The sequence below is a fragment of the Argiope bruennichi genome, chromosome 7, assembly GCF_947563725.1.
Source record: "Argiope bruennichi chromosome 7, qqArgBrue1.1, whole genome shotgun sequence".
NCBI lineage: Eukaryota > Metazoa > Arthropoda > Arachnida > Araneae > Araneidae > Argiope > Argiope bruennichi.
Genome location: NC_079157.1, coordinates 122,609,723 through 122,633,821, shown reverse-complemented (window position 1 = coordinate 122,633,821; position 24,099 = coordinate 122,609,723). Strand labels below are relative to the sequence as shown.

Sequence of the window (24,099 nt, the reverse complement as noted above, 5' to 3'; positions counted from 1 at the left end):
TGCTTTTAATTACTTACATTAGAACAGCAAAAATTAATAAATCTCAATTTGAGATCCTTCTATTGTGTATAATATGTCAAAGAAATATTCAGTTTCATGCTATAAATCTTCAAACGCTTGAGGAGTTATAGATTAAATAACAGCTGTGATATGTTTTTTTAAACCCTGCACATCATTGCAAGGCATCCAACACACAAAATTTTTCCATAACTCCACATGAAAAATATCTTATGGAACTTAATATTGAAAATTACATGCTATGACTAAGTGAAGTTTTCTCTTTAAATTATCATTTTGAATCCATACATAGTGCCATCTATCGAATTCCGATACATTTTAAATAAAACTTTAAGTCATATATCATCCAAAAAATTTATTCTTAATTATTGTTTTACATAATTTTTAAATAAATTCAGGAATTTTCTGAGACTAGTAAATTGCTATCATTTTTCTGTCTCCCTCATACCCTCCAAAATCAATTAAGGACCACATCATTCAAATATTCTTCAAAGCTACATTAAAAAAAAAAAAAAAAAAAAACGCTTTCCATTTTTGAAATGCATTCATTGTTTCACTGACACTCTAGATTTATTATTGGCACATTATCACATTAATTGCTGTTTGCCATTTTGAGTTATCTATTGTTAGCATTGTTCTGTAGAAACTCTTGTAAAGGATGCTGTAAAGTAACAATTTAGGTGTCATTTTATGTCTTGTGTAAATGCCTCATCGAGGCTCCTCCGTCCATGTATTCCCAGAAACTGTTTGTTGTAGAAAGCTGTACCACTTCTTAAAACTTGTCAAGATTATTGTGTCATTTTGTTAATCATGTTTTTATCAGTCTACTAAAAGTAAATATATATATAAATAATCAACTGAAGAAGATCTGAACAAAAGTGAAAAGTATTGATTTAAAAAGAAATAGTTTTAAAGCCGTTATTCATAGTATTGTGTTTTTTAATTTTTAATACAGAATTTGAATACAGAATATCTTTTTTATTTTTCATTATGGCTTATTTTCCTTATCATAGTGCTATTAGCGCCACACACTTTTATGATTTTTGTTCTGCCTTTCAACATTATGACATAAACGTTGTTTTTTTTCATATATTTAACAATAATGTGCATTTTTTTTATAAAAATAATTTTTATTAATAATCATTTTCTGCATTTTAATCTTCAGTTTACTTCAGAATTCACTATTATAATTATCATGGAATCTTGTAATCAATTTCTTTTTTCAGGTTCACTATTAGATGGCGCCACACATATAGAATGAAAATTTAATTTATTAATATTCTGTTAACGCTAAGTGTTCAGTATTGATATGGATACAGCATTCAAAATATTTAAAAATAACTTGGAGATATCACACATTAAATTGTGCTGATAAGATAGATTAATTGATAATTAAGGTCTGAAAAATATTAAAATATTGTATAAGCAATGGAAACACGCAATTATATAAATTCAAGAATTCTAAAACGCTGGAAGGTGAGTGAGAAATTGATTACAAATTCTTCACCATCATAAAAGAATAAAATAACATGTAAAAACAGATCTAACACAGGTGGTTCTTGCTAATATGGAATATCTGATTATTTTAGATTTTGAGATTCCAAACTTATTGTGTAGGAACATTTCGTAATCAATTTTTTTTATATATATATAGTTGTGGAGGAAAGGTGGATATCCTTGGAAGTATGCTGTTTGTTCGTCTAACTCAAATTATGTATCCAGTTACTACCAAGTGGCAATAATGAATGCTGTTCTTTTCGCTTTTGTGTTTTCCATATGGAAATTATATGTGTAAATTACAAATGCCTTGCATGCAGTTTTTGCTCATTCCATCTTTCGGATGAATGAATAAGATGTGATATTTTTCACCAATTAAAATTTTACATTTCTACATACATATTCTACATTTCTCATTTTTTTAAAAAAAGAAATAAAGATTTCTTTTTCATTAATGCTAATGTGTGTAATGGATATATTAAAAAATGTTATTCTAACTTTTGAAGAAATATGATGCATGGAATGATGAAATATAGTAAATCTAAAGGTTATATAATCGAATGTATGAACAGAGATGTTTTTGGAAGGAAAGGCCATTGATACTCACCCGATAAACTGATTGGTTAAGCGAGGTGTCAAAACAGATATCTTATTTACCCCTTCAATTATTTTTTTTCTATTTACATTTTTTTCTTCTGTGGTCACTTGGAAGACATTTACAAGAGATTTATTGGTTCTCTTTAAGTCCTTTCCACCAGAACTGTTTTCGCTGTTGTATAAATATACCACTTCTTTTATATCTTTAAAACATACGCCAGTCATTTTGTGCTTGTTATTTGCATGTATGGTAGTTAATGCCCATTTATTTGAAAAAAATTGATAATTATAAAACATTATTTCCTGTTAATATCCGTGATCTCAACTACTTTTCATTTCCCATGTTCATCATATTTGCTTTGTTTCAGCGTTCACATTCTATCCAGCTTTGGACCATGAAAATAATTGTTCTTACCGTATTTATTATCACTTTAAAGTTGCAACCATCATTTAATACATATTTTGCACTTTAATTTATGTATTTCTCTTATTTTGTAATATTGTTTTCCCGAAATATTAATAGCGTCATTAAAAAGGAAAATCTGTACATAATCTAATCTTAATAAATTAGAAGATGCCCCCATGTAGATAAAGTTTATTATTCTGTTAACACATTGCATACGGGTCACGAGATTTCTCGTTTTTAGCAGGGCGAATGTTGTGGCCGGGTTACTAGATATCACGTTTTCATGTTTTTTCGGTTAAATCGATGCCTAACCAACTAGAGGCAAATATTTAACATATTAAAGATACAAAGAAATATGCAAGCTTGGGACAGTACGTTTTCGGGCAAACTTGTAGGTTCTAAAATCATCATAACTTTGTTATTTACGAAGCAATAACAGACGGGACACACAACACGAGAAAACTCGTGAGCGGTCCGTAACAGATGGGACGCGAAACACGAGAAAATTCGTGAGCGGTCCTTAATGTCTTAAAACAAGATACTGGTGTAAATCGTGCTGAACATCATTGCATAAGGGAATATGCTTTACCAAATATCACTCTCTCTAAAGCATTATTGAATAAATATAAATAATTATATATTATAAATTATAATAATAAATATAAATAATTATATATTATAAATTATAATAATAAATATAAATAATTATATATAAAATAAATATATTATAAAATAAATATATTATAAAATAAATAATAGTTAAAAAAATCTTATATAATAAATACACGTATAAAATATATAGCAATAGTTAAGAATACTTTATGTAATTATAATACCAAATACAAATTAAAAATGGGTATATTTGCTTCCTTTTGTTTACCAAACATGCTTCTAGAGCATTCAAAAATGTGCGGGCCATGGGAGCACGTTGAGCGTTCAGAGCGCCGTACGCAATGTGTTAACAATATCTAATATCTGATTGTTACATATTAACCATCGAAAGTTATAGTAGAAAATCCCCAATTATTATTTGCAATGCACTTTAAGTGTAAATGCATAATAAGAGCAAACGTTTTTTGAAATGAGATTTTTTTAAACATAATATTCATGAACATTCAAATCAAAACTAATCTCTAAAATTGGGTTGAAACAAATGGTGATCGATTAACAGAAAAAAAGTTGCAGTGTTGAAAATAAGATTTTAAAAATGTAGAAAGAAAATATTTGCAGTAACTTTCTATTATGTTCATGAAGGGAGCATGTAATAAATCCCGATACATGTGAAATAAAAAATTGCAGATAATTGACCTTTTCTATTTATTCATGATTAGATTTATTCCCACATTGATTAATCAGTTTAAATATATGAAAAAAGAGGTATCAGTTGCTAAGCGAATAAACAAAATTTGATATTTCACATCATTGAGGATATTTTTAAACTCTACCCAGCATTACAGATGTCGCAGGCAATTATATATAATGATGCTGAATTGATGCCAGGTCACCCCCCCCCCTGCAAATCTTGGTGAGGATTCTGAAAAATGCAAGTATTATGTATTTCTACAAGGAGTCAAGATCTGGAGATCCTATTAGAAAATTTCATGCCCCAAACTACAAAAACCGGAATAGAAACTAAAATATCCGAATTATTCATACAAGGAATCGGTTATATCTTTCAAGGGTTGATCCAGGATCGTGCTCACTAGCACTCCATTCTGAGCTCTATTACTTTTTCGAATCAGCATTTTGTTGTTTACTTGTGGTATTAGCATCTACAAGTGATGTTCTTTGAGTATATCTTGGCTGTGTTTTCGCTACCTGTTTTTGGGTTTTGTGAGGAAAAAGCAGCCATTTTCCTCTATCCAGCACGTCGAACTTCTTTCAATGCACACCCATCTGATTTCCGTAACAATATATAAAACCATAATCTGTAAATGTGACAAGTGCTTTTAGTGTAGAACAGAGGTTCTTAAATTTTTAACTTCAGCCGCCATAGCTTCTTCCAAAAGACATTATTCACTGTGTTCCTTGTAAACACGTGCCATTGATGTATAAGTCAACCAACTGACTCACTGACCCGCCACGAAGGTACACGGATTTAAACCATGAGGCTGAATGACCGGAGCGCCGCAATAGCAACACTGGCGGGAACTGTGGTTGAGTCCTAAAGGCCATCACTGGCCACGGTGCAACCCTCCCCGAAGGAAGTACATCAAGTCATCGATGGGAGGAGTCAGATCCCCCACTTATTTGTGTACCCACCAGGGTGGCGAGATCCAACCATCATGCTGGAAGCATCTCATCCTCATGGGGGATGGGGGTATCCCGGGGGTAGCTATTGATGTATAAAACGGAATTCAAATTTAAAAAAAATATTTACCGTACGTTTTATGACATTCTTAATTTATTGTTGAAAAATATCGAAAAAAGCATTACATGAATTTGGTAGAGTAGAAATAATCTTAGTTCTAATAATTTTTTACTGTATCCTACTTAGAGTTACAATTAACTGTTTAAGAAGTCCTTATTTAAAATAAGAGTAACAATTTTAAATATTTGCCAGGGACAAATAAATAAGATCCACATTTAATTAGGCTGCCGAAAAAGGGGAGGTGGCAGCGGGAATCATTTTCCCCAAACTTTCTTGCATCCTGTCTAATAAAGATTTTCTTCCCCCAGTCCCCGCAGAAACTTCTGAATCTTAGTAAAGCATTAAACGCTTTGCATATAATAAGCATGCCATAATTAAGAAATATTACAAGTGTGAATAAAAATGCTAAATTCAATCTATCCTGTGTTCCTTCGCAATTTTTTTTTGTTACTAATCTCTGGCAAGTCGCCAATAGTAACCGAAAATCGAATTTCTGTTTTAGACGTGTTTTTTTTTTCCTTCAATCTATTGAAACTACAACTTGACACAGAATTATAATTGTAGTCACAAAATAACATACCAAATTGAATATATTGGCCATTATAGGATTGATTATAGGATTGTAGAACTACACGCCAAAAGACGGTCAACCCCTTGTTGGATTTATTTAGCTCAAAATTTAATAGATGCCTACATTATAGCTACTAAATTTGTGGGCCGAATTTCACCCATCTAGCTCTCTTTATTTGTTAGTTATCGTGTTAAATTCTATTCGAACAATCGGACAGACAGACACTTACTATAGAATTGATTTTGCTCAAAATTTGTTAGATATTTACAAATTTGATGAAAAGACCATATACCAAATTTCAACTGTCTTGCTCAAATCGTTTGTGAGCTAACTTAGTCACATATAAACAGACAGAAAGACATATTGTCAAAAATGTGTTTTTCGAACTTAGGGAAGTCTAAAATGTAGAGGTTCATCAAAATCTGAATGATGATGATGTCGTGTCCGCGTTACCACGGAAAGGGGGTGCAGTAGCTTCTGAGGGTAAAGACCCCTGAGCACCCGAGGGCAGAAGTCTGACTTCTAGCTCACATGAAGATGAAACTCACACATTCGCTTGCACAACCCCTTTTTACAGGGGGGGGGGCACATTCACACACCTCACAGATAGAACACATATGAAGAACAACCATGTTTAAACCGGGATTCGAAGCCGGGACGCCCAGATCACGGGGAAGATGCACTACCCCTATGCAAGAACGCCGGCTTGAAATTTGAATTTTTTGACGATTAAAGTACTACAGAAATGCAGATTTATTTCGAAAATACAGTATAAAAGTAAAAATAACAAAAAAAAAAAAAAAAAACAGCTAGTTCAATGATTTCTTCCTTGCTCTTGACATCGCTTCTCGATTATCATTTTTTCTACTTCCAGGAATATCTGGCCCACAGTGGTCACTTTTCAAACTGATTCAATGTATAAATTAATCTGGATTCGACGGAGATTTTTCGTTCTTAAATGAAACTAATTACTATCAAACACAAAAATATTTTCATATATCATTAAAAAAAAAATCTTTCAAGTTCGACAGGGAAATATTTGTGAGATTTGTTTCGCTAAAGCAATTTAATATACTAATACCGCTGTAGACATTATTGTACCGTCGGATTCTGAAATATTTGTTTCTATTGGTGAAGAAAAGGAATAGTTCTTCAATGTAATAGAGTCATTGGTGAATGTTACTGCTCATTGTTAATAATTGTGCTTAATTAGGATTTTTAAAAATTGAACTACGGAAATTTGACCCTTTTGGTAATTTATGACGTATATTGACTGGCTCAAGTACTCAAGTGTCTTTTGTAGGTAAGAAAAAAAAAGTACTTTAAATATTTCAAAAAAGAAAATATGTTAAAAAACAAACATACTAAAGCATTTATTATCTTGTCTATATTTGTATCTTTTCTTTTCAGAAAAGATATCTTGACATTTATGGAATAGTAATAATTCTTTAATAAATAGATTTGTTTCCTTTGGTAAATATAAGTAATTGCTCTAACCAATGTATACTTTGAAACATGGAAAGTATTTTTATATGAGAAGTTGGGAAGTGTAAGCACTCGTACTTCATTAAAATTGGCAAATATTTAATTAAAAATTTTTTTAATTGCACTCTTTTTCATCAGGGTCTAACTATTATTGTTATTGCATATTTTCTTATAAATAGTTATCTATAATTGAAGAAAAACAGCTTTCTCTGAAGTCCCCCCCCCCCAAAGATTAATTAATGTAAAGCTTAAAGACAAATTCGCTTCAATAAACCGACAAATATACTTGTACATGTCATTTAACATCTAACTACAAACTTTCTTGCTCACTTTCCTTTCAGAAGATGCCCAATAGATTCCAAAATTGAATTGGCACTGCGCACGAGTCGTGAAAAAGAAGTGACCTCATTGTGAAAATCAAAGATGATATGAATACTATCTTACATTAACCAATCATTTTTTTTATTTACTATATAGCATTTAAGAAAATGTCGTTTTCAATTTTCTAGTTATTTTCCATTAGTTTTTTTTTTTTATTAATAATTTGTAAACTTAGTTAGACACATAGTTAGAACACGAAATGTTTGCTGCGAAAAATTTTTGTAAGCCATTCTTATTCTTATTATTGGCACATCCTATTTATCTTCGGATGATTGCCCCTAATGAAAAAATTGTCCAAAATGGATAGAAACTTACGAATAATGTAGCAAATATAATAAAAAATTAGTTAACATAATTTTATGGGACTTATTATCTAAAAAAATGAATGTAAAAATTCGTTTGAAATAAATAACTCAATTTCCTCCCCATGTGTAATTATAAATTAAAATGGATTTGATTGAAAAAATAAAACAAATTCATTATAATGCATTTGTTATTGCATTAAAATAAATGAAAATATTTCCACCAGATGGAGCCACAATGAAATGAAATGAGAAGAATATTACATAAGATTAAATTTTATATAAGAGGAATATTTAATCTCTATCAGAGGCATATTCTATGGTTTAAAATACTCTTATGCCAAGATATAATTTTATGCTGTTCTCACAAGAGGGGAAAAAGCAGTTTCTCCAGTTTCATGACTCTTTATGTTCCATTTATGTTGACTTTTATGTTCCAAATAAGTGGTTGAGAGAGATCAGATTCAAATGATAGCACGGCCACAATCCCCGATGGTGGGGGTTGTGGCACGGCCCATACAAACAAGGCATAAGTTAATTGACTCTAAAATATTATTAATTATTATTATTTATTTTTGCAGGAAAATTGGATTATTTCGTCCGAATGTTTAATTTCCGAATTGATACTAAGTAAATAGTGAATTATTCTGGATCTGACAAAGCTAACCTTTTATAAGTGAAAACATTTGCTTGCACCTATCTATAAGTACTGCCAAACAGGCTTCCATTTCATAAACTAGTTTTTGAGTGTTTTCTGTTTGGAAAATATTTGTAACTTTTAGTTATATTAATTCCACTATTTTTTTTTTTTTTTTAATCTCGATAGCATTAGATTTCAATTAACTCCATGTGTATACGATAGGGTAAAAATTCTATATTTAGGGAGAAAATCAGAAAATTTTCCATTATTGCTTGATTTTGATTTTAAACATTGATTGCAAAATACAAATAATTTTGAAAATTTTTATTAAAAACATACTTTATATTGAAACCTACCATACATGTCAAAATAAGACGAATCTTCATATTTTAAACATTAACAATGGAGAAAAAAGCCAGAATGAATTATCAGTAGCAGCATTGAAAACGATTTGAGTTTCATTTCTACAATGATATATATGTACAGTATTCTTGAACTAATATTTCAAAATTGATTGAAAATAGAAAAAAATAATAATTACGATAAAAACAATGTCATTAGAAACATAATTTTTTGAATTAAAAGATGATGTAGAAATTGTTTTTATGTTGTATTATTTTCTAAAGTTATTACGGAAAAAATGCTAAAAACTAAGCTTGAGTTTAATTAATTAAATTTATAATTAAAAAAATTCTCCCTTTGGTGCACATTTTTTTGTTCCAAAATATACAGGTATCATCGTTGTTTCGTAGGTCAGAAGGTCTGGTCTACAAAGAGCCAACACACACAAGTAGAAATAGCTGACGGCAATTTTGTGCCATGCAGACTTATCAAGAATATGAATAATTGTACTCATTGAAGCTAGTGAAATTTTGATTGTTTTTCAAATTCTGTTGGAAAATACAATTCAGGTTGAAATTGATTCGTTTTAAACAAATAAGTATGGTTCTAAATTTTTTAATATAATCGATGTTATTTAATTAAAAATTTTGAAATGTAAGGATTGCTGACTTTACAAATGTTAGTGATTTTCAAGTTAATAACTTGATTCTTTATATTTTGAAAATGAAACAAAATGGCATCAATTGTGTTCTAGGCAAACCATGCATTTTCAATCTGTAAGCAACTGAAAATATGCTCCTGAATGTGTTTAGTATTAAGATCCGTGGAATTCATTTCTACGAATATAATTGGTTTAAAGGTATTGCACATTATATCTGTTTTGTTCATCTAATAATATTTTTATGATTCCGTAGACAGTAACAAAGATTAAATTACTTCATTCCGGGGATCAAATAATTGTAAAAGAAAAATTATTTTCATATTTGTTTGCAAATGGAGTTTTAATTAATTTATACTTGAAACTGAAATAACTTAATCACGAGGTAGCGTTTTAAATACATGCAATATTATAAATGAAATTTTAACATCAGTTGTGCTTTTATTTTTTTAAATGTTCGAACCGTCATATTAATTTTAATTTCCAATCTGCTTTCAGAAAATTGGTTACAGTTATTATAAGTCAGGATCTGTTTTGATAAGATATATTCGTTTATGTATAACATATATTTTAATTATTTTCTACTTGTTTCTTAATTCTAAAAGATAATGGATTCTATTAACTATAAATTTTAACACTATTGATTTCTTCCATTTCCAATTTATGTCCTTAAAACTTCTTTTCGAAAATTTCCACTTTCAAATCTTTTTGACGATACATTCGAAATTTCTGAACTTCTTTTGCACAGCTCACTAATTTAGCTGCTCTGTGCAGACGATTCGTAAAGAGCAGCGATTGGCAGAAAAACTCTGCTTCGCAAAGAAACTAGAACGCGATTCCCTAGCTGTAGCGCCGCCACAAGAACGCAGCTACATATATGGCGGCCGTATTAAGTTTCCTGCGATTGGCAACATCGCGCGTGCGAATTCCGCCGTCCTACTTTTATTTTCTACTGGGTAGGAAGATTACCCCAATTGTGCGCTATAGCCACTTCATTTCGCACGAGTTTTAGAAGTTTTAATTTTTATTTTTTCTGGAGAATGACAACTTCCGTTTTTCTCTGAAAGTCGCAGAAAATATATTGGGGGAAATTTTTTATAAACATTTTTAGCAAGAATATTTGAGAAAACCTTGGATCTTGCAACAGTAAACAACGCTTCTAGATACATAAAAGATAACAGTTTTCGAAAAGGTGTGAAATGGAAGTCACTAAAGAACCGACAGAGTATTGTATTCTATTGATAAAAAAAAAAAGCTGAGGAATTCAAATGTATTTATTTTTTCTACGTTCTGAGACTGAAATAATACTTTTTACTTAATTATCCCTGCGTTTGTACCATTGCTTTAATTAAACATAGGTAACGCAACTTAATGGTATTTTGAATTAATTTAACTAATAATTAATAAAAATGATAAAAATAATAATAAATAGAATTAAATAATAACGAATGAAATGTATTTATGAAAGGAATTAAAAGAACTAATAAAAAATGATATAATATTCCAATTTATTGCCTCGAATTTCAGATTAATTAATTCCATTATTAATCTTACCATTCTGGGTACAATTTATAGAATCAGAAATTTTAAATGAATTGAAATGGCATGGCATGAAAATTCTGCATTTAAATTACATTTTTTGTTTTTCTTAATAATAAAAATAAACGTTTTTTAAATACCAGATTCAATTTTCTCAAAATTTAATAATAAATTTCACACATTAATGTTAGTTCTGCAGAGTACAAATCAAAAAGAGGAAGAAAAATAAAAGTAAACTCGAAATATTGTGTCGAGGTAATATTTGACATTTGATTCGTCTGTTTTCATACTAATTTTTAGAATTTTTTTTTAATGGCAATGGTGACGTTCTCACAGACAGTGAATTGATTTGCAGCTTGGTGGTACATAAACACAGGAACTAAAACAATGTAAAATATACTTAAGAATATTTTTTTTATGTATTAAAAGTAGAGAGAAGGACTGTAGCTAAAAAATAAAAATCGATGTGAAGGTTATTTTTTGTATTTTATAATGGTATATAAATTGTTTTCTGCTTTAATATGCTTTAAAATGACTAAGAAAAAAATGATTAATAGTTTGATTAGTTTTTAGCTGAAGAATTTAATTAATTTTGAAAAATTCATTTTCAAATAAAGCACTTTCTACCCATTAATTACCTGAGATCCACATTTCGAGGTCTGACGATCTAGGCTGTAAAGCATTTAAGACTATTTTTGTATCCCTACATGTTACATCATGTTATTTATTTCTTGACAAGTATAAACTATAAAGATTCAGGAAATAACAATAACAATTTCATTAAAATTTCTTTTAAGATTAAAGACTTATGAAATCTTGAGTAGTAATAAAAATTCATGCGTGTGTGTGTGTGTACGTTGGCGCTCTGTAAGTCAGATCGTTTGATTACAGCTACCGAATTTGGTATATATTGAAGGGGTGAGAAGGTATTTCTTGAAGCAATTTTTTTTTAATTTTAATTTAAAAATTAAATAAAATTGTGGCATTTTTCCACGATAACTTCCCAAAATATAGACTCACAAAAATAAAATTAAAATGCTTTCAAAATCTAAAAAAAATTGTCCTTTTAATCATATCAAATTAATATCCGTGAGAATTCTTGCTAAATTTTGGCAAATTATATATATATATATATATATATATATATATATAATATGTAACATTATTTGTTGTAAAGCAGAATGCAGTTGTGACCAGCAGTGAAGAGACTTTTTATCTTTTTAAATTTCTTTTTAATCCATCGGGAAAGCATAATTATTTACAAGCAGAGACGCGGACAAGACGTCCGCCACAGAGCAGTACAATAGCCGAAGTGGGGAAAAAGGGCCGAAATAAATTATCCCTCGTCTTATACAACCTTAGATTTTGATAGGGAAAATATTTCTTCATTGTGTTAATATATTAATAAGATTCTGATAGGGATCTCTGACACATGTCAATCACATGTAAGGGAAACACAGGGGTCTTTTAAGAAAGAATGTGCTTACTGGACATTTTTACCCCTTCACGCCGAGCGTGTGAAAATATCGGCGTTTAGCTGACTAAGCAATTTTATAAAGCTTCTCTTGAATTAATTAAGTAGAGAAAGTGGAATTGGATCACGAAATAAGCGAATGAACTTACTGTGGGCTAAATTAAGATAAAATCTTGGAAATTAATTAAATCGAAATTAAACGTTTAAAATATCATTACATATATATATATATTACTTGATTTTTGACAGTTGTTGCCCTGAAGTTCAAGCAGTTTTCATTGTATCATTAACTATGTGATCGCATGATTTCTTTTGCATTGTTGAAAATTTATGAAGCAGGATTCTGTTTAATAACTGTGTAATTTATGAGACGGATAAAAAATTGAGGTAATAATATCACACCCTTCTATAAACGGATTATTGGTTTAATCACTCCATTATTATACATATCCCGAAATTTCCATAGTGCTCATTTTCACCAGAAATGAAATGTTACGTTACCTCATTTTAATTCATTAGTTTTTGCATTTTATTTATTTATTGTTTTTCATATTCTATTTGTAACGTTTTTCTTATTCTAAATATGTTGAAATTTCTAGTTTTAATTATAGTAAAGAAACTACTATCATAGTATTGCTAATATTCTGTAATTTCATACAAAAAGCAAAATGGAATTTTCAACCATGGTTCGGAAGAAATGTACTTCCTTCCGTAAATCTTCCACTGCGAAAACAACTTAAAATAAAACTTCTGAAATGAAAAACGTATGAAACTGAAGGAATCGACAGATGCTAAAAGGAAAACAGATCAGTAGGACGGAAATGCATACTTTCGTCAAATATTGGAACTGAAACTGAATGAAGATACCAAGGAATTGCCGAAGAACGATTTCGTATACTTAAATCAAATGCTGAAAACAAAGCTGAGAGAAGACAGCTAGAAGCTGCAGAAAAGCGAACTCAGACATCAGGCGAATGTTTGAGAAAAGCCGATCAAAAGCAACGAGAAACTGAGTAGCAACATAATATACAAATTCAAGCTGAAAGAAGAAACGAGACTGAAGGGAAATCTTGCATTACAATGTTGCATGATGAAATATGAGTGCTTATACTGTATTTTCAGTTGTGCTTATGATTCTGAAAGCATTTGTAATATAAGATAGATGTTGTGTATTTATTAAAATTATGGTGCGAAATAGAATCACCTAGCATGCGTTACAGGAGCGGAAACATACATCTGCCTTTACATTTAGAACGATCCGAATCTCTGAAAAGTCTATCTACAGGTATATTTTAAAAAGTTTAACTTAAAAAGAAGAGATTCAAAGATGATTTTTGTTTGTGTATAAAGTTGGTGACAATATGGGGGAAAAAAAAAGAAAATAAAGCGAATAGTTAAAAAAACAAAATTGGATTTTGAAAATGGCATCATGTAATCAGCTATTATCTATAGGTATAAAACACTAGCGTACGTAAAGCAGAAATTTCTGTTATTACTCATTGCCAGATGGCAACAGTCAAATGTAAACAAACCATCATATGAATTTCACGCTGTTTAATGCATAATTTGAGATAAAGTAACTAAAGGGAGCATTTATCTCAAAAACCTTTTAAACTAAACTTCCCATTCTTCCATTGAATGTTTTTACAACTGCATTGAATTCAGTGCTTCGTTTAGTTACTTAATAGAGTTACAAAATATTAAAAATGTTCCGTAGATGATTTATTTATCGTCTCTCTAAAATGTCCATTCCGCCAGTTGACGAATGATATAAAAGAAATAGGCTTCAAACCAAACGAGGAAATAGGTTTAACCGTCACCAAATGGGCAATAGAATAATTCTATATATTTGTCCAATAAATATAATCTTGCTATTGGAATGTGTTTTTAAAAGGAATCTCCACTAATCCGGTAACGTTTGATTTGTTATTTATTGGTACGAAGAGACTATTTTACTGGTACTAAGAGACTATTGGTACTAGACCACTCAGTTGCAGATTCAGAAATTTTCTGATGCTAGACAGGGCACAATATGAAGAGCCAATTTCAATAACTGGCAAAAATTAAGTTCCATATTTCAACGAATTTATGGCAACGACTTCTTTTCAACTTCTTTCTTCTTTAAATTTATGGCAACAAGTTCTTTTTATTTTTTATTTTAGTGACTTTCTAGAAATCTGTATATTTTTTTTTTTTTTGATTTACTAATCTCTCTCTGTATGTGTGTAAACATATTTTAGGAGCTGGTTAGTCAAATAGAAGAAATTTTTGAAATTTTAAAACTTCGATCTATTTCACCATAGAAGAAATAATTTACGTACAAAGAACAAGTGTTACGCCATTCTATGTCGCGACGCAAGAGTAGAAGGAATAGAAATTTTTCCCTTCGATCCTTTTACTATAAGATTTTGATACGGATTTCTTCGATTCATGTCAATTTAGGCAAGGGAATTTTAGGTATCTTTAAAAGAATGTTGTAAGCATTAAGGATTTGTATTCCTTCATTCGGAGCGCGAGGAATGTCGAGGCCAGCATATTTATAGAGAATAGAAATGGGAATCGGATCAGGAAATAAGGTAACATTTTAAAATGATGTTAATATGGGCTAAATTAAGATAAAAATTAGGAAATTAATCAGGATTTAAATTAGATTAGATATACTTACACACACACACACACACACACACACATGTATATATATTTTTTAATTTAATTTAAATCCTAATTAATTTCCTAATTTTTTCTTAAATTAGCGTACGTTAACATCATTCTAAAATGTTCTTTTAATCCCTTAATCTAAATTCTTTAATCCAAGTCCACTTTTTAGTTTAGTTATTTTTAACGCGCACATAACAAAATTGCTGACTCCGTTGGTTCCTATGCCGGAAGGGAAAGGATAAATATTCTTAACACTTACGCATCTATTTCAAAGTTCAAAGATACCTATGATTTCCTTGCCAAAGTAGAAACGTGTCAGAGAAATTCCTATCAGAATCTCTCAGTAAAATCACTGAAGGGACAAATGTTTCTCTTTATTACTCTGATATCGCGATGTAGAGTGACGCATCGTCTTATCGCTTCTTCCCTGTGCTTAAATATGCCTCCCGTGTAAAATAAATTCAAGATAATTCCAAAAGTTTCTTCTTTCCTCCCACGCATCAGCAAAATTATGTTTACTCATTCATGATGGAAAAATTCACTTAAATAATAAAGTTATTAAATGTTAATCATAACTATTAATTAATGATTTCCTTACTTATAAACAAGAGCATCTAATTATTTTGTTCAATTATAAAGAAAGAAATGAATAAGAAAATGTAACCTTGAAAATTATTATCATAGGACTTATCAAATGGATTATAAAGTAAACAATTAAATAAGTAATTAGTATTTCGTTATAAATAATTGTACTTTTTATTAAATAACGATTTTAATAATTCAGAATGATTATACAAATTATCTTAATATTTTGTAATTCGTAAATATATATTTCTTATTAATTAACATATTTGACAAGTTGTGCGATGCTCTTTAATTGACATGTACGTGTCCCTCTCCCCTGTGAGTACAGCTTTTAGAAATTACCAAAATTTAAAAATTATAACATAAAACAACATTTAATTTTATTGCATCATCGGAGCTAACAATACCATGTTGTTGCATTTTGACTCATGCATGTGCTGTAGTTTATTTTACCCACTACTGTTTTGTAATGCCGACTGTAGTTTAAAAATAAAACAACCGATTCAGCTGAAATGTTGTGGTTTGAAATGAAATCGTTTTGTAAAATGATTCATCCTCTAATAACCTTAACACGAGAACTTTTTTTTTAGAAAAATATTTCGAAGAACATGATTCAGAGTACCTAGAAATCGATAGGCACCCAGAGATAAACATTTTTCCCCTGAAGTTTTAAATATAAAACTAAAGTTGAATTTTGAGTCATTGCATAGTGCAATTCCGCTCATTTTACTGCTACTGTCAGCATTAGACGACTCGAGCGTTATCATGGACCACTTAAATAATACACAGGACCGTATTCTTACAAATAGTGAACGTTCACAGCGGTGAAATGTTGGACGATGATTCACAGCACGCTTTTTCTTCACAGCACGCCAGTTTTTTAAATGTTCTATAAATGAAGAGAAAACTTACGTAATCTATTCCGTTTTTCTTCAAGGTTATGCTTTAACCTTTTCGCGTTCATTTCGTCGTCGGATTGACTGTTCCACAGTAGTAGCGAGTAAATGGTTCACTGTCATCAACCGGGTGAGATAGCCAGAGAACTTTTGATTCTTGTCAGAAGACTTCATTTATCTTTTTTGAAGTAAAAGGGATCTTTTATTATATTTTAGCGATGTAAAAATTAGCTTTTTTTACTTTCTCGTATCTGAAATATACAAAGAGTACTTACTCTAATTGTCAAAAAAATGTGAACTTTGTGAAAATATCCTTTCACTAACCTCTGCGTTTCAGACCTTTCTGAGTTCGAAAAACACGTTTTGAAAATTGTTTGTTTGTGAATATGATAACTATAAAAAAAATGCTCTAAGTTGGATAGGTGAAATTTGGTACATGGTTTTTACATCTTATTTATAAATTTCTATCAAACTTCCAACGTAATCTATAAATTGGAAGCTTAGCTGTTCGAGTGCAAATTAATTAAGCAAATTATGTGCAAATTAATAAACGAACTAAGTACAAATTAATTAATTAAGTAAGTAAAAATTAAGCAAATTAATTAACAGATTAAGTACAGATGAATTAAACAATTTAACAAATTGAGTACAAATTATTTAACAAATAATAGTTAAAAATTTAAAAGATCTATATAGATAAAATTTGGTATATAGATTCAGCATTTAATGTGATGATCAGTATCTAATTAAATCCGTTGTGGAGTTGAGCGTCTGTCTGCCTGTATTTCGAATTCATGCAAACGCGATAACTCAAATACACAATGGCATAAGTAAATGAAATTTGGTATGTGAACTTAAGTTCACATACCAAATAAGTGTAGTTCTATATAAGTGTAGTTCTCTGCCCAATTTTAGTTTCAATAAGACGATAAAAGGCGTCTAAAGAACACAAAACTCTTAAGCATATGACTTCATTCGATTTTTTTTTTTTTGGAAACCACCTAGTTATATTTTTGAATTTTTGAGTAAAAAAATTTGGAAAAACATATATGGAAACCAAACATAGCAGTTACATGACATAATAATTTTTTTTAAAAAAATTGAAAAAATTGCCTTTTTTTTTTTTTTTTTGGCTAAAAAGAGGTAAATATTTTGAGAAATTCATCAAATGATTTGCACATATGTTGAGAAATATATTATCTAGTTCTGAAACTGAAATATAGAGTGTATTTCCATCCATTTTTTAGATATTGGACTGATAAATAACACAAAATTAATTTTTTTTTCGTATGGTGAAACATTAAAACGCCTATAGAATATTTCTAAATGAATCGATTACTTATTCTCTTGTGCAGGAACTGCAGAAGATATTAATAAATTATCACAACAAACTTGAACAAAAAAAAAAAGGCATTAGTTTTTTTTTAGGAGGTTTTTCGTAAGAAAATTCTACCAACAGTCAGAATTTGTAAAAACAGCTTATAAAAATGCAAAGTAACATCAAAACGTATATAGCGGCGAATATAAAAATCAGCGCAACTTCCCAAAAATTTTACTTTAAAAAAACTTCAAACGGTTTAATAAAGAAATTCATTCGAATTTTAAAAATATTAAATGAACACAAATTCATCTTTTCGCAAAAAATTGACTTTTTAACATAGTCACCTAAGTGTGGGGCTCTAAAATAAAAATCTGAGCTCTCGTGTCGTTCACAGCCTTGTCGAAGTTTCTCAATTTTAAGCGGGGTAGAGGATATATAACACCTTTATTAGAGAGTATGAGAAAAAGCTTTTGGCAAACCATCCCAAATGTTTTTTTCCCCCAAATTTTTTTAAGGAAAAAATTTTGTTATGTTTTATGTTTGTAACAGTGTTTGACTGTCCTATCAGTTAATTGAAATACTCAGCTAACTAGGTATGGTGTTGTAATTGTAGATAATTTGTAGACCTCCAGAAAACGTTGGATGAAATCCATATGAGGAAATATGGATATCAGTCATTTCGTATCTATTTTAACTGTATAATTCAAAAACATTATGAATCCGATAAGTAAAATTTGACTTCTTTTATTGCCAAAAACGTAGATCTGCATAAATGTTAGCCAAATTTAGAATTTGGCGCTATTAAAAAATTTAACATTCTTGATTAAGCAAACGCAACCAATGAACAACGCAGAGAGCTAGATATGGGAATTTTTGAACATAACCTTTGCACCAAAATTGTATATCATTCTAATTTTGGACTAAATCGATTAACGTTTGATTGCATAATTTGTTACGTGACATTATAACTGTAGAGAAGTTTGGATCTAATCAGTCAAAAGAGAAAATCCAAACAACACGCTGCATTTTCTTATTTGGCATCCCCTCTCCAAACTTCCGCACCATACCAACGAGAGGACGTTTGTCCCATGACCTTAGGTTTAACGAGCACCATGCCCCCATAATAGGCGGATCAGGCCTAGAGCCCTCTAACTCGAGACCGAGAATCTACCACAAGGCCATCGCTACCCAAAATTTGAATTCAGAAAGTTGTAGAGTGAACGCAAACGTGGCCGCTGTTTGGTAAGGATATATTGGACGAAATCCAGAAAACAAATAAATAATTAAATAAAAATATCAAAAATAAAATAATTAATTGCTGATAATTGTTATTGCAATTTAAATTAATTGTAATAGTTAATCTTTTTAAATACTCGCAGGAAGAGACAAAGATTGATACATTTTTCTGTTATCATGTGAGACATGATGAGGTTTTGGTTGGGGATTTTGGAGCCTCAAAATGCATGGGCAGAAGATTGGTAATATATCGCTTTTGAGGCATCAATTTTTCGCTTTTAGGAATACTGGAAATTGATAAAGAAGGTTGTCATATTTGACGACTTATTGCAAAAAAAAAGTTACAGCTTGGAGCGAATGTCTGCCATGTACCAGATTCTTATGTCTGGTCAATAAAAGGCAGAAGTCGTCAGAAGTTATCGCCCGTAGAAGCACAGAGAAGAAAACGGAAATAAACGCGAAACAGCGAGGAAAAGGCATCAGAAATTTATATATTATATACTTTAAAATAAAAATTTAATTTTTCTAGCTGCAAAAAAACTGTTGGAGCTCGATTGATTTTGAGATGAAAAAAACCATCGCTTTTCTAAAAGTGAACGATTGAGCAATACAATAGTCACGTAATCAATAATATTCACATGTCCATCGGAGCCTGGGAGAAAAAAAACACTCATCGTGAGTGGTTTCTCCAAAATGTTTTCGCATGTTTTAGATATATTTTTTTCCAACCGATGGAAACCAAAATTTGATGTAAAGCTACAATTGCCACCACACACCAAATTTGATGTATTTAAATTATTGCGCTTTTGAATTACCGAGTTGACATGTTTCTGAAAGTACAGATCGACCTACGGTCAACCCGTTATTATATATGTCTCAAAAATTTGCTAGAGTTCTACAACATAGATGTTAAATCTGTGTGTTGAATTTTATCCATCTTGCCCTCTTCATTTTGTAATTACCTTGCTGTCTTATATTAGAACAGCCGGGCAGACAGAGTTTGCTCAAGATTTTCTAGAAATCTACAAATTTTGTGTCAAGAATATATCGAATTTCATCCATCTAGTTCATGGCAGTTTTGAGTTATTTTTGTCACAGACAGATGGATAAACAGACATTTTCCAAAAATGGGTTTTTTTGAATACCGGGAGATTTAAAACGTAGAAATGTGCGAAAACTCGAGTTTCCTTGTTTTTTAATGATTACAATACTTTTTCTGTATTTTGTATAAAAGAAAGTAAAAGAGTGGCCCTTTTAGAGTTTGTGAAGGAGGAAGGGGGATAAGTAAAGTGTAAATCGAATAAAAAAAATTCAAATCTCAAGGTCGAATTTTTTTTTTAATGATTATCTCAGTTCCTTTAATATATTTCACAAGCGAGAAGCGTGCAGTTTGATTCAACGCATCATGCTGTTTGAAAAAAGGAGGTGTAGTTATCGAACCAGAACGCTCTTATTCTTTTAGAAGTCCCACTTTTCTATAGATTTCTTTTTTCTTGAAGACACCAAACATTCACATAGTTTCCATATTTTTTCATACCCATGTTTTTGCATATTTTTGTTTTCTCTGTTGGTATTGGGTCACGTCACTGCCAAGGTCTCTGAATCCAGATTAAACATCAACAGGTAATATTAGATATTCAAAAGCAAGAAAAATACAGACCTTCATCCGAAACGGAAGTGAAGGAACAATGCATCGCTTTCACGGAGCTAAAACGAGAGCACGTTTTGTGGTCTTTTTTGAACCAGAAAACAAAGGCACTCTGACAACGCGATCAGACAAGCATGAGGAACGCCAACCATTTTTCAATTCTATTGACAGCTGGACGGTTGCCATTCCGCAATTTTTTAATTTCACTCAAGTGAAAACACGAAGTTCTGCTATAGAGTACCATATTGTCTAATGTTTCTATTCGGGAATGGTCCCTTTCTGCAAGACTTAATCAATCTAATAAAATAGCAGTTCAAGATTTAATCTTGAAAACATGGAATGAAGGAAATGAAGCGTCTGTAAGTGCTGAAATGTAAAATGGAAACAAAAGGGCATCTGTCAAGAAAAAATTTCCATTATGCATAGTTTTAATTTCCGCCAATTATTGTTCATTTGTAACTTTTAACAAAAAAACGTTTCATCAACTCAAACTCAATCAATTTTTGGTGGGTTTCGACAGGATCTTGAACATATGGGCATCTTTTCAAAATTTGCAAAAATGAGATGTGGACATAAAAATAATCAATCTAATCTACGCTTTATATTTTGTAAGATTTTATTTATAATTAGCCGCCTATGGTTACCAACTGGTCCGTCAGAATAAATAAACGCTAAAATTTTTAATCAAATATTTTGCATAATTTGGTTCTAATGGCTTCTCCAGCAATATATTTTTAACTTAAAATTTTCATAGATATCTAAATATCTATTCATACTTAGAAACCTTACGCCCCTTTTGTCAGCTCCTCCGAAATTTCATTACAAAATGAACGCAGTTTAACAATGTAATTTAATTTACCTGCAAAAATATTAATTTTTTTCTTCATATTAATGGTATTTTAAATATGAATTTAAATCTTTTACAGATTCTTTAGAAATGTAGGTAAATATATCGCTTGATCTCAGGAAATCGGTTTTGCCAATAATGATCTGTGTTAAAAACAAGACAGAAATTCGGATGATAAATAAAACGAAAAAATATCTGTAACATGGTCTTCATATAGAATTCTTATTTTTGTGTATTAATTATTTTTTTGTATTTTTTGTGATACGTTTAATATTCTTCCGGAATTTTTCCGATTTTGTTGGAAAACATAATTAAATTTTTAAAAAGATTTATTAAATATAAAAAATATTTATACGATAAGAAAATCGGCAGCATTGAAAAGGTAAATTTTTGAATTTTAAGATGATGTAAAAATTACTTTTGTTCTGTGATATTTCTCGAACTTATCGCGGAATAAACGCCAATATTTTATTTAATATTTATTTAACATTCCAATTAAAATTTCAAAAAAATATCTCCAAGGGGCACATTTCCACCCCTCGAAGTATACATGTGCCAAATTTGGTAGCTTTAGGTTAAATGATACGGTCTATACAGAACAGCTCAAAGTGATGAGGTCCGGTCGAAAATGGACTTCCTCCAGCTTTAAAACGGTGTGCTAATTTAATTATATCAAAACAAATTATTCCGCAAATAAGAATCTTCGCGTTGTGTTGATGGGTTTTTATTATATCAAAACTATCTATTAAAACAAAAAAGTGAGATTTAAAATAATATAAAACTAGCATAGCCAAAATTTCGCTCAAAAGAAGACAAAATGTTAATCAAATGATTCATCGAACTACTGGGCGAGAAACGCAATTTTTGTCACAGATTTTAAATTTTTCTTCTTTTATTAGTTTGATCCAGATTATTGAATTTTTGAGTAATTTTGTTCACATGTACATGGATACACTGATAGAATGATCCCCTTAGATGGATCTCGCCCAAAATTGGGTTAAAATCTGCGGTCTTGGTGCAAAGACCACATTGTAAATCTTTCCCATTATATTCATTACTCTCTTGATTAACATATTTATTACCTAAAATGTGGTACAATTTCTAAAAATCGCCAGCTCAAATTTTTTGACAGTTGTAATACTTTCTCTAACCGTACTTCGTGTGGACGAAAGTTAAATATATATATCTGATAGGTAAAGTAGAAATTTCTCAAACAAAGCTTTTTTAGATGTTTGATAAAATTTTTGTCGTGAACTCTTCAATTCAAAGCATTGTTTCTGTGTCAAAAAGCAGTCGTTTATCTGATTCTATAAGATGAAGGACGGCCGAAAGGTTGGAAATAGGCTTATCACAAGGTGAGGCTGTTATATAAATTAAAATCTCTGCCAATGTACTGAAACGACTGGGATGTTTGGAATGAGATTCAATTAGACAATTCTATTTCAAAGAGAGCAGGTTTGAAGTCGCCTGTGAGTTGAATTCCTCCTAAAAATCCTTTACTGACTCTTTTCCTTGAAAAGCATTATTATCTCCACTCTTTCATTTTTCTGTGCAAACCATTTTGAGGTCAAACGTTTTTATATTCAAGGTAGAGATTGGGGATCAGGATTATGAGTCTCATTATAACAGAATCTAGTAATGTGACAAATAATTTGAGCATATTGGACAAGAAGGGAATATCTATCTTTACAGATGAATTTGGATTTTTTCTAGAACTCTTATCTTCCTATTTAGAGCAGCGGTTCTTAACCTATGGGTCGCGACCCAAAATTGGGTCGCGAAGCATATTTCTTGGGTCGCGCTGAGTCAAACCAAAAAAGTTAGTAATACACCAACTTTCAGACATTTTAGAAATGACGACTTGAATAAATATCAACAATCGAAAATGAATGTGATTAACAAGATCAAAAAATATCAGCTGATTAAAAAAGCGAGAGGAAAAAAAAAGTACGTGTGATGATAATAACGGTGAGAACTAAATGGAACAAAGCTGGCGAGGGCGTACAAGAGAAGCGCTCCAAATATTTGAATGCCATTTAATTTTGATGTAAGTGATTTGCATGAGGAATTTGTTAATATTAATCAATTTCAAGAACAATTAATAGAAATACAAAGTGCTTTCTGGTTAAAATTAAAAACCGAAAAGCCAATAATTGTTAAAGGAGCCCTAAAAGTATTATTGCCCTTTGCAACAACATATATGTGTGAGGCTGGTTTTTCGGCTCTGTGTGTAATCAAAAACAATTACTGGAACAAGTTAAATCCTGAAATAGATATAAGGTGCTCCTTGACAAGCATTCAACCGAGGTTTGAAGATCTTTGAAAATGTATTCAAGTACAAGGTTCTCATTAAAACTGTATGACTTGCATTTAAAATTTAAAAGACTTAACATATGCATTGATATTTCTTTTTTTTTAGGAATAAGTTAAAATGTCAATTATTTTCAAAAAGTTATAAATATATTTTAATTTGGTTAATAAAAATTACTAAAAACACTTGATTATTAATTAAATTTTCCTTGGACCGAAAAGTACTTTTGTTTATCTTTATTATTAAAAAAATAAATAAAAAATTTGTAAGTTAAAAAAAAATCATCATCGTAGGATTGAAGATTTTTTAAAAATAC

General features: G+C 30.3%; 1 protein-coding gene across 4 annotated transcripts in view; it reads left to right on the top strand.

Annotated features, from left to right (window-relative positions):
* LOC129976137 (uncharacterized) overlaps positions 1 to 1,867 on the top strand; it is a 29,227-nt gene extending 27,360 nt beyond the window's left edge. For all 4 annotated transcript variants that reach the window (XM_056089549.1, XM_056089546.1, XM_056089547.1 and 1 more), the window contains one exon: positions 1,673 to 1,867. In XM_056089549.1, the coding sequence (XP_055945524.1) occupies positions 1,673 to 1,813 (141 nt within the window). In that variant the 3' untranslated portion in view covers positions 1,814 to 1,867. The remainder of the gene's footprint in view (positions 1 to 1,672) is intronic.
* The last annotated feature ends 22,232 nt before the right edge of the window (positions 1,868 to 24,099 follow it).